The 12,447-nt window shown below is 43.8% G+C and overlaps 1 protein-coding gene across 5 annotated transcripts in view; it reads left to right on the top strand.

The window, feature by feature from the left end:
- C2cd2 (C2 calcium-dependent domain containing 2) overlaps positions 1-11,181 on the top strand; it is a 70,587-nt gene extending 59,406 nt beyond the window's left edge. For 2 of the 5 annotated variants that reach the window (XM_011246109.3, XM_011246111.2), the window contains exon 14: positions 6,814-11,176. In XM_011246109.3, the coding sequence (XP_011244411.1) occupies positions 6,814-7,034 (221 nt within the window). In that variant the 3' untranslated portion in view covers positions 7,035-11,176. Of the gene's footprint in view, positions 1-458; positions 522-1,599; positions 1,637-6,813 lie in introns of those variants that run through there. The other 3 variants (XM_006522976.4, XM_011246110.3, NM_174847.2) reach the window with 3 other exon arrangements.
- Positions 11,182-12,447: the final 1,266 nt, after the last annotated feature.

Below are 12,447 nucleotides of genomic sequence, written 5' to 3'. Positions count from 1 at the left end.
TGCCAGCCAACCTCTCAAGCTAAGTACAAAGCTTCTAGAAACCACAAGGTGAAACTAGCTAGTTGGTGAGCTGCAGATTTAATGGAACATTTTGTCAAAAACAATGGTGGGGAATAATGGAGGAGGACACCACACATTGACCTCTGACCTCCACGCAGATATACAGGTGAGTACACTTGCACATACACCACACACACACACACACACACACACACACACACACACACACACACTTAGTTTTCATCCTGCACTTTCTAGAAGCTTTGTATTTAGCTTGAGAGATTGGCAGAATCTTAAATAGGTCTAAGCTGGCTTGTCAAACCATTTTCATTTTATGCCAGTTTTTTTTTTTTTTTCAAAACTGGTGCTACAGGGAATGGCTTGATGGGATTTAGTTTTATTTGTTTTGCATTTATTTATTTTATGATTATGGGTGTTTTGTCTGCATGTATATTTAGGTATTACTTACATGCTTGTAGAGGTGAGAAGAGAGTCTTCCATCCCCTGGAATTGGAGTTAAGGTAGTTGTAAGCTACCCTGTGGGTGCTGGAAAAAGAACCCAGGTCCTCTGGAAGGGAACAGAGGTTAAGCCAGTGCTCTTAATCTTTTTGCCCTCTCTCCAGCCTCCAGGATTTGGTTTTAAACTAAGGTAGACATACATGACTTGCAAACCATCTTCACCTCCTGGTATACTGAGAAGAATGTTGGAGGCTTCAAGAAAGCCCATCTAACTGGAATTCTCTAAGACTTTTGCTGACTGGAAATATACATATTATTATACTTCAGCCAAAACGGAAAATAGAAGTTCAGAGTTATTTTAAATTCAAAAAGCAGGAGTGGGGTTGTAGCTCAGTGGTAGAATGCTTTATATAGCATGCATGAGGCCCTGGGTTTGTTCCCAGTACTTGAAAAAGAAAACAATACTGCTGTAGCTGTGTGACAATAAACCCATTGGAACTGTGCACATAGGTCTGGGGCAAATCTTAACCCTGTGTTCATCACAAATGCCCTAAGAGAAATTTGATAAAAAACTGGAAAGAAACATTGCCAAATATCTTGCATGGCAATTTTGCATTTTTGCATGTGTGTGTATATGCATAAGTATATGTTCATGTGTGTATGAGTATATGTGTATATATGTGTGTACTTGAAAGTACATTTGTGTATGTGAGAGCATGTATGTGTATAAGCACATGTGTTCTCTAATTCATATGCATTACATGTATGTACAAAGTGTGAGCGTGAATGTGCACTTATGTGCATGTGTAGTATATGTATGTGTATGTATATAACTGTGAACATGTATGTGTATGAGCCTCTGCTTATATGTGCATATGTGTACATGTTTACACATGTGAGCATGTATGTGCATGAATCTGTACTTATGTGTGCATGTGTACAAATGTGAGCATGTGTTTATGAGCCTGAAGTCGTGTGTACGTGTGCATGCACATGTGTGCAAGTGTGTGAGCATGTGTGTACACAGGTATATGATACAGTGATTCCAGACTCTGACTTTCACTCTGACTCTGCTCTTGCGTGCTTTTCTTTTTGCCTCTCAACATCTCTGCATTTCGTGTTCGTTCCCTTTAACTTAAGAGGATCAATATGCCAACCAGAATTAATTATCTACACAGTAAGTTATTTCTTTGTCTTGCTTTTTTTTTTTTTTAAGTTCTGCTTAATTGACTATGTGGAGCATGCCTAGCAGAGTTAAGGCTGTCCCTGCCTTTCTCCTTGCTCAGTGGCTTGACCTTTCCTTTGCTGATTTTCTGTGTTCCTGGCTTCTAGGTAGATTGTCACCTTCATCAACCATCAGACAGGACTCTTCCTCTGTCCTCTGATGGAACAAAGCCACCTTGCTGTGATGGCTTAAGCAAGGTATCACCTGGGCAGCCTGTCAGGGATAAGGAGCCAGAAAGGGATCCCTTCACTGGTTTCTTGTCCCTCCTATGAATGGTCTGTCTGAGGTTTCGTTTGAAACATGAGGCTGTGTTTGGGCATTAAAGCACACATTTTCAGGTTGCTAGGACCACTGTCTTCCTACTTGCAGATTTTTTTTTTAAAGATTTATTTATTATATGTAAATACACTGTAGCTGTTTTCAGACACACCAGAAGAGGGCATCAGATCTCATTTCGGACTACTTGCAGATTTTAATACAGATTTTTCCATGGCCATTTATAGCTGTCCCTCTACAGAAATAAACAGGATAAATTTAGAAATGTGACAGCAGAGTTAGAATTTAGAATAACTCTCAAATTCCTCCTATTCATGTTTCAGTCTTCTTGGGGTGTTTTTAAAGGGAACTAAAACCAGGGAGAGAGTTTTCCCTGCTGTCGGTTCCCATTTAAAAAGTATGTGATTTGCCTCAGATTTCTTGTAGCTTCAAATGAACATTTGAGAACATGGTATGTGAAAATCAAACCAGGGCAGTCAGTGCTGGTGTCTCCTTAAATGCTGACTTATATGCTAATCATACCCTATGAGAGCCAGAGTGATATTTTGACATACAGACACTCACATAAACATGAGTAGGGAGAGTTTTCTTCTCTATAAAACTTTATGCATGGAGCGCCCCCTGCTTCTGTGCGTTCATAGGACTCACTGTGAACTGTGGTTATCTGCTATGCTAGAGAGCTGTGAATCTTATCCCTATGAGTAACCTCCCTCTCTCTCTAACCCTCAGCCTCTAGAAGACTCTACCACTGTCTTCTGAGCCAAGTTCCCTCTCTATTTTGTGGCTGTGCCTCTCTCTTGATTGCTGTGTATATCTCTGGCCGTGGTTCTTCCAGAATTATTTGCCCAGTGGTAATTGTGGTAAACATCTTAGTTTGTGACTAGGGGTATAGTTCTGTGGTTCTATGGTAGAGGGTTTACTTGGTACCCTTAAGAGTGAATTGGATACCCAGTACCACAAGACAGAGACAGCTCTCTCTCTCTCTCTCTCTCTCTCTCTCTCTCTCTCTCTCTCTCTCTCACACACACACACACACACACACACACACACAGCAGGGATCATTTATTTGATTCACTCCTCACAGGTGCAGTTTAGCTGCCAATGTCAAGGTGAATTTTCCTCATTGGAATGTCTCATCATCCCCACATCCTGGTATCCCTCTTTGGAGATAGAATTCTTCTGCAATCTTATAAAAAACCATGCCAGTGCCTTGCTTTATCCTCCTGTCTGCATGCTTTTCCCTTTGCTCCAGGCACCTACTGGCTCCTTCTCAAAGGTAATATCATTGATGTTCAAAGTCAGACTTTCCTTAGCAACACCAAAGAGCTAGACATAGGAACATTGGTTTCAGGGGCCAGTCACCCTGGACTTACACATATGCCACTGAGTAGTCGCTTCTCCAACTCTGATGTCCTCAATTTTCAGTAAGTCCCGCACCCCCAACTCAGTGGGAACCCTGAGTATAAGCCTAATGAAATAGGCCTCAGCACCCACATCAAAGCATGTCCTTCAGTCTGGAAACTCATGTCATCCCACAGAAGCCATAATCTCTAAGAAGGTCCAACAAACCAGTACAGGAAGATTGCCAGGTAGGTTCATAGGATAACATCCATTTCTGACTGATTTTTGAAAGTGTAGCTTAACAAACCAGCAGAGAGGCTGACAAGATCATGGGGGAGGCTGGAAGAACAGACAACAGCCTGCTATAGGCCACAGCATGGTGTGGGGCTTTAGAACAGGTGCAGGCCTGCTGAACGGATGGTGTTGCTAAAATGGCAGTTCACACCTTGGACAGTTGTACACACAGCAAGCACACATCTGAAGCTTTCCTTTTTCTTTCTTTTCTCTCTTCTAAATCTTTCTGAAGCTGATCTTAGCCAAACAGCTGAGAAACAATACAATCTAAGACTCTCAAGTCTATCAATCACTCTTATACCCAAGTTGAAAGTCTTTGACACTTTAGGGCAAGAATTTTACTTTAGACATTCATTCTGCAATTTCTCTTGGGCAAATTGTAGTGATCACCAGGAAGTGTGAAGATTACCTTTTTAAATTACTTGAATATAGCCACCCAGTGCCTGTCTTCATAGTCTGACTTCCTGCTTTAACCTGAGCTGATCTATGCTCGTGGCTGAATCATCTGTATTGTTTTAATTTTTTCCTATTGCTGTGATAAAATACTCTGACAGAATCAACTTAAGAGAGGAAGGGTTTATTCTGGCTACAGGTCAAGCATACAGTATATCATGGTGGGGAAGTGAAAAACAATAGGAACTTGTAGCAGCTGGTCACATGGCATCAGCTGTCAGGCATCAAAGAAAGATGAATACTGGTGCTCAGTTCTATACAGTCTATATAGCTTCATATAGTCTATAGCTCCATACAGTCTATAGCTCCATATAGTCTATAGTTTCATACAGTTCTGTATTGTCCAGGATTTCAGCCAGGAAGTATTGTCACCCAGAGTGGGCAGACCTTCCCACCTCAGTTAATACAATCAAGGTAATCTCCCACAGGCATACCAAAACCCTGTCTCCCGGGCGATTCTAGATCCTGTCAGGTTGATACCTGACACTAACCATCACATGTGCTCTTCAGACACGTCACTCAGCTTTTGTGTCATTCACAACCCGTGGGCACATGCCCTAGAGATAGTAAGATATGACACAACCTAAGACATCTAACAAAATAGAGCCAAGACAGCCCCTGACTTGGATATTGATGACTTGAGGAAGGGCAACCCCCGTCAGCCCAGCCAAATGAAATGTTCCTTCTTTAAGATGTCCCCAGATTCTGATTCTTCAGATGGCCCAATGTGAACCCAAGCCTTAGCATTTTTGATAAGATGCTGGCTGATTTTTTTTCTTTTCCTGAGGATGAGGGCACAGCCCCACTGCTACTTCTCTGATGTTTGCTCTTCTGTCTGGCAGGGTTTCACGAACCAAATAGGAAGCAGTACAGTGGTTCCTGGTTATCATCTTCATTCAGATATTTCTGTTCTCTGTCCTAGATATATTCATGTTTGTGGGGCTGTAGCAAAGTACCATGAACCTAGTGTTTCAAAAAGAAGCTTCATGATCTTTTATTTCTAAATGAAAGCCTTAGATGTTAATGTCCATTGAACTGGCTCCTTCTGAGGCCAGGAGGAAAAAAACTGCCCATGGCCTTTCCTCGCTCCAGGAGTTTGCAACAATCCTTGGCCTTCTGTGTCTTGTAGGCATCCCAGTTTTTGCCTTATCCCAGTCTTTGCCTCACCTCCTCTGTCCTTCACATCATTTTCCCTCTGTGTCTCTTTCCAAATTTCCCCTTCTTTATAAGGCTACCAGGCAGAGGTGTTTGATTTGGCCCATCCTAATTATCACCTTTTAAATGTGATCACTTCTAGAATGACTCCATCTCCAAATAAGGGTGCATTCTGAGATTCTGGGGACTAGGAGTTCAACACAGGGATTTGAGGAGAACACAGTTCAGCTTGTAGCACTATCCTGACCTATATAATACAAACCCTACCCCAGGTCAACCTTCAGTTCTGGGACATACAGGGGCCCATCCGACTACACAGACTCTAGGGTCTACAGTTGGCCCAGGGCTTCCATTTACCCTCCAACCACCTCCACCTCCTCTGTTTCAAATGTGGGTACCCCAGCTGCTTGTGCTCTTTGGGACTCCAAAGCTAACCTAGAGCAGATCCCAGGAGGGGTGCTTGTATATCTGAAATTTCACAGACCCTCATTCCCCGACTCCAGCCCAGATAACACCCCTTGAAGCCTAGAGTGTGGTGCCTAGAGCTCAGGCCTCTGCTTGGCTGATGCTTCTGATTTGACAAAATTGCCCACATGAATGTCTCCATGTTCACACATGGGCCAACTCCAGTTATCCAGACACAAACCAGCGGTTGGCCTCTTGCTCAGGGATAGAACTCACACTAGGAACTATGGCCACAATGAACTTGTGGCTGGGAGCAAAGCCATTTGCATAACTGTACTTAACTTCCTTTTCATTCTCTTCCCAGCATTCCCTAGACCCAAGCAATTGCTCCTGGGAAAATGTGAAACTGCCCTAACTGCTTCCGCACAAGCAATTTGTTTGTTAAGGTAGAGGTCTTTAAACATTTTCAGGCAAATTTGTGCAGATTAAATTAATTTGGTCCCTTTGGGGTAGTCCAGTTTCTCTGCTTCTGCCAAGGAGGCTTTTTGTTTGCTTGTTTTTAGGAGATTTTGTTTGTTTGTTTGTTTTGTTTTTGAGATAGTCCTGACTGTCCTGGAACTTGCTCTGTAGACTAGGCTAGCCTCAAACTCAGAGATCTACCTACCTCTGCCTTGTAGGTACTGGGATTAAAGATGTTTGTGTACCACCATCATCACCCCAAAGTGGCTTTTAAAAGTGACCAGCTTCTTTCTCCATTGTGAATATGGATGCTAGGGAGATCCTGACTAGGTCTCCTCCCTGCCCTAAGATGCTAACATGTTGATATATGTTTTAGGTACAGAAACACATCCATTTTCTTCACCCTCTCCAGGGCTCTTAGCTTAACTATCAGGAACATGGCCTTTATTCCTGGGCATACTGCATAGCCTTGCTCACAGAGTTCCTAGTAAAGGGGAGGGGCCATGGTAGATCCCAGCCCACCCACTCCACAGTGTAGCCTTGCCAGTCTTACTGCTGGAATGTTCTGCCTTTCACTCTACAGGGTGACCTCCTATCATCTAGGCTGTGCTGTTTGCTCCTCTGGGCAGTGGTCACTCTTTGAGGGAGCACTGACTCTGTCACAGCTGTCTGGCAACTTTGCTTCCTCCTTGGCTTGAGTTCATCCTCCCTATGGCTCTGACCACTCCTGTGCTTCCCTTTTGCAGGAGGACTCCTAAGGAAAGGTGCCAAGCTCTTCTTCCGCCGGCGACACCAACAGAAAGACCCGGGCTTGAGCCAGTCACATAATGACCTGGTATTCCTGCAGCAGCCAGAGGGGAGGCAGAAGAAGGGGGCGACCCTCGGCCGGCTCCTGAACAGAAAGCTGCTTACCAGGCACAGAGGCAAACACACTATGAATGGAGTACCCAGAGAGCCCTGCATATAGCCCAAGTCACCCCCTGTCCTCACAGCTGGAGGATGGGGAACAGAAAGGTCTCCACCAGAACAGCAGGAACCAGTACCACCAGATGCCTGCTTGTCTATCTTGGTTGTTTTTCCCAATAATCTTGTCTTTGAAAGGAACAAAACAATCTGTGTGTATGGCTAGGAAGCTTCCCCTGAGAGGACTGATAACACAGTCCAGTTTGCTACCAGATACTCCGTGTCTGGCTCCAGCTTCACCAAGCCATCAAAGCTCTGAGGGGGAACATAAAGAGAGAGACTTGCATCTTTGAAGCCATGTGTGATCTGATGGACTATGGATGGTAGGCAGGAGAGATCCTAGTCCACCTCCTTCTTCCTCTCTCCTGAAGGACTGACTATTGGAGTTTGTGTCTGGACCTTGTCAGGAGGGAGAGGTGTCCCTCTGGGCTGTTGCTATGAGCAGGATGGGCTACCTCACCTAACTTGTTTAGAATTAAAACGTGCACCTGGGCCAGGGGATATAGGCAGGAATTTTGACCCATGGGAAAAAAATAGGAAAAGATGTGCTTTGACAAGTGTGAGGTATTCACCTTTGATATTAGCCATAGAAATTAAAAATGTATGCAAATACTAAGTGTGTTCTATGCAGATTGTGCCAGGAACTTCCAGATTTACTCTAGTCTTCTTGCAAGTGGAGGTGTAGAAATTCAGATATGTTTCTTTGTTTCTTATGTCTGGGGCTCTGTTTTTTCCCACAGTGCAGACAGTATGCTGAGCTCAAATATGCTGAGGCTGCTATCAGGAGCAGTGAATGACAGCTTATAGGATATGACACACATATATATATATATATATATATATATATATTTCTTGCCAAATATAGCTAACAACCAAAACAATGAACTTTTAGGGCAACTGAGGAAATTACTCTGTATCTCAGGTGCCAGTTAGTCTTAGGTGTAGAAGTTCTAATAACAATGGGCCAAACTTGCAGGAATTCTTCTTATGGGATCTTCAGAATTTTACTGTGAACAGAGACTTCTGGTCACATTTTAGGGTATTCTGGTTTTGGTTTACTGTGGGAAAATTATAAAGTTGGCACCTGGCTTCAGTGTCCCCACATAAAGTCCGTAAGATGCTGTCCTAATCTGTATGCCTGGCATTGTGGGTTCACTGAGTCTCAGAACCCTCCAGAGACATTGCGTTGGGTTAGGGTGTCCATTTTCCTACTATAGCAGTGGAAAGGCTGACAGTAAAACCTGTGTGCTCGTCACTGACATGCAATCAGGAAGCTCCCTCTGGCATCTTCTGTACATTAGAAATATGCATTTCAGGGGCAAAGTCACTGTTGACCAAAAATGTCTACGATAGCCAACATTATAGGAAAATTTTTTTTATATTTTGTTTTAGCAAGAAAGATTTGTAAACTACATTTAGAAATCCTTCCTTCCTATCTATCTATCTATCTATCTATCTATCTATCTATCTATCTATCTATTCTTTTCCTCAGTTCTTGGGATTAAACCTGTATCTTTGTGCACACTAGACAAGTCCTTGTCCACTGAACTGACTATTTCCCTGGCCCTCTTTTCACGTTTGGTCATCATAATTGTCAGGATTTTACTGCTGTGAACAGACACCATGACCAAGACAACTCTTATAAAGGACAAACTTTAATTGAGGCTGGCTTACAAGTTCAGAGGTTCAGTCCATTATCATCAAGGCGGGGCATGGCAGCATCCAGGCAGGCATGGCACTGGAGGAGCTGAGGGTTCTACCTCTCTTTCAGAAGTCAGCTAGGAAAAGGCTGGCTCTTTTGCACTGGCAGAGCTTCAAAACCCACACCCACAGTGATGTACTTTCTCCAACCAGGCCACACCTCCAAATAGTGCCACTCCCTGGTTCAAGCATATACAAACCTCCACAATCATCATCATCATCATAATTATTGTCATTATCAAGCTAAGGTTTTACTGAGTTGTTGCTTGGGCTGCCCTGTAATTCATTCTGTAACCCAGACATATCTTGAAACTCTGATTCTCCTGCCTTTGTCTCTCAAGTTACAGTGAATACAGGCCTGAGCCACTGGGCCCGGAGAACTTTACTTTCAAATAAACATTTGAAAATTCTTCATGGGTATGGTGGTACAGGCCTGTGATCCTAGCACTTAGAAGATGGAGAGAGGAGAATGGTAGCTTCCACCTCAACCTGGGCTACATGAGACCCCCTTCTCAAAACAAACAACAAAAATAGAAGAAAAAGAACTGCAAAGTTCTAGAATGATCCATCAATAATAAGTTGGTTCCCAAAGCCAGGAATCCCCACAACTTTTGGGGGATAGAAGTGATTTTAATGCTGTGCTCTACTCGAAGCATTGCTACTCCATGCAGTCTGCAGAATTGTGATCCGTACCTGTCAATTCCCAGAGACTACAGGTGCCAGGAATTCTGATTCTGATGGTGCATTTTCAGTGTGGGACACAGTAGCTGTCATCCAACATACTGGGGGCCAGAAGTGTTTCAGGCTTCTTTTGGATCTGGGGCTATCTTGATAAGACTTTACCATCTGAGCATCCCTTCATCCCAAAATATAAAAATTTCAGAAACATGAAACTCTTTGAACACTGTGATGCATACAGTGTTTTGGGTTTTAGACTTTTGGGTTAGGGATGCTCAACCTATGCAGGTTTTATTGGTTTGGGCATTTAGGTTAAGTCTAGTCAAGTGTGAAGGTATCAGAATTTTAGGTTATACTTTTAGCAAGAACAAAAAAGAACAAATGATTTTTAGCCATTCTAGCCCACAAATGACTCTGTGAGCATCCTGCTCCTGGCTTCCCAACCACATCTAAGACCTGCTTCCTTTAGGGTCTCCATTGAGTAGCCTTTGCCAGTTGTGAATACCATCACAGCAGAGTGTACAGAGATGGGGGACACAAAGAGGACAAGCCTGAGAAAATGGGCCTTCCTCAGACTATAAAATCCCTTCTCCAAGCTGTTTATCCACTTCTGTTTCTTTGTAGTGTAGGGTAATTATGTTGAAATGAACACCATTAAGATTATGTAACAGGTGCCAACAGCACAACTGCTTAAGCCAACTCTGTCCATTGATCTTGACTACATTCTTTGGTGGCTTCAGTTTCTGTCTTAAGATTTTGGCAGAGTGCTAGTTTTAAAGCAGTTTTTCATGAACACTAATCCATGTGTCTGTGAATCTGGAAGCAGAACTCAGGTTGGCTGGAGTTGGCCACATTTCCCCTGTCCTTCATGCAGTGACTGAATAGAGCTGTTTGTGTGATGTTGATGTAGCAATAACAAAACTAGGGCTCTTTTGCTCTGATTGAAAACACACTATGAACAATAGGATTTAGACAAAGCACTTTATTTTACATTTTAGTTTAGGTTTAAAACTAGCCCTGCTTCCTAGCTGTGGATACTTGGCCATTTATTGCTAACCAGTTCCAAATTAGATTTTTGCTTGGATTTTCCCTGACCACATTTACAGAAATTTTTCTTATGCAGACAGGGAAAGATTAATTTACATTGCTGCCACCCAAAGTGGTGTTTTCTTTGGTTAATAAGCTCAGGGCTGTCAATCTTGAACTTTCAAAGTTCAAGTTGATGGATGGTAGAAGGTAAAATTTGTCTGTCTCAGAAACAAGTGTGGGCACTGACTGACAACCAGGCACAGAAACAGGTGTGGGTCCTGAGACAAGCAGGCACTGTCTCCACTATCCCAACAGGTAAAAAGACTTGAGGACCAAAGCACCTGCACAGGGACAGAGACACTGTTCAAACCAGCAGTGCAAGCTCCTATCACCTCTGGCTCTTTACATAAAATGTCCATGTTCTGTGTATAAATAAGTTGTGGGATCACCAAGCTGCCTGGATCACTTGGCTGAGGGTGGAATGAAGATGTGATTATCCATCGGGCTGGAAGCTGTGGCTTTCTGCCCTCTGTCACGCCAGTCTCTATGTCAGAGGGGATAAAAGTAAAAGCTTCCCAGGTGTGTGGCGAACCTGAAGCTGGTGTGTGGGGACTGGCATCTGTGGAAATGATTGTATTTGTTATGAAAGACATGGGTGGCACAGGATGCCGTGCAGTGAGACGTGGCTGGAACTTCATTGATCTCTCGAGAAATAAATGTACCCACGGAAGACTTTAAGCCGAGTTGGTTCCGAGTGCCGTGCTGTCCTGAGAGACCCAGAGGCTTCTCTTACTGTTTGAATTACTGCCATCCTTTGTCTTTTTGTTTGACTGGCCATCACCGCCAGGTACAGAAAGGATGTACTAGGTCCTGCTTCCACCCTCATGCCGGGCATGGGCTTTCCTCCCTGTGCTCCTGTGCTGGGTGGGCTATTGTGCACCACCCAGGCCATGCTGGTGCTAAAATTTGCTATACAGTTTTAGCAGTTCCAGGGAGCTTCTGGAGGATGGTGGATTGTGGGTGCTGCAAGCTAGAGTCTGTCCTGGCCCAGGTCCCCAAGGCAGTGCCTGATATGGTCTGTGGGAGTCGTATTTGGGGAGGCAGGGGAATGAACATTCATCCGTTTGGGTCCTTGCTATCAGTGCTGTACCCCAGCAGAGGGAAAAGGTAACAGCTTAGCTATGGGAGCCACGTGTGTGACAGCATTTATGCTTTCACGGGACATGGCAGTGGTTTTTGAGGTAGGATTGGGGCAGCTTTGCTGCCTGCTGCAAGCATCTCATCCCCTTGGTGGTCTTCAGTTTCTGTGGTCTCCTTCATGTAACCCTGCTATATACACAAACACATTGCATTTGGAGAGATGCTGCATTGAGGAACCACCAGGGAGATCATCTCAGACTTGCTCACTCTTCAGCCCTATTCAGCCTGCTTGCCTATGGGATTGATTGCATATGGGGTGGCCAGCCACTGTCATCTGCCCATCAGGATGAGTCACCCGAGTTGAGCCCATCCATTCTCTGCGTCAAAGGTGTCATCTACTGTGGCATCTATACGTTGCTGTGGTAAAATACCCTGACAAGAGGAAATTTACGGAAGAAAGGGTTTATTTTTGGCTCATAGTTCCAGAAGGATTAGAGTCCATTATGGCAGGGAAGGCACGGCAGTCATCAGAGAAAGCAGTGGGCAAGGGTGGGGAGCTGGCTGGTTACACTGTCATTCATGTACAAATCTAAACGGGAAGTGAGGCAAGACTATAACCCCTTCCTTTAGGAAGGCTGTACCCCTAAGAGTGGTGGTTCTTGGCCTGCGATCCCTTTCAGGGTTAAGAGACCCTTTCACAGGTGTCACCTAAAACCATTGGGAAACAGATGTTTACATTATGTTAGCAAATTTACACAGAGAATTTGCTACATGATAGTAGCAAAAATTACAATTATGAAGTAGCAACAAAAGTGAGTTTATGATTGGGGGATAAACCATGAGGAACCGAATTGCAGTGTTGGGAAGGT

This window comes from Mus musculus, chromosome 16 (assembly GCF_000001635.26).
Source record: "Mus musculus strain C57BL/6J chromosome 16, GRCm38.p6 C57BL/6J".
Lineage (NCBI taxonomy): Eukaryota > Metazoa > Chordata > Mammalia > Rodentia > Muridae > Mus > Mus musculus.
Note: the sequence above shows the minus strand (reverse complement) of the source record. Positions and strands in the feature narration are given on the sequence as shown.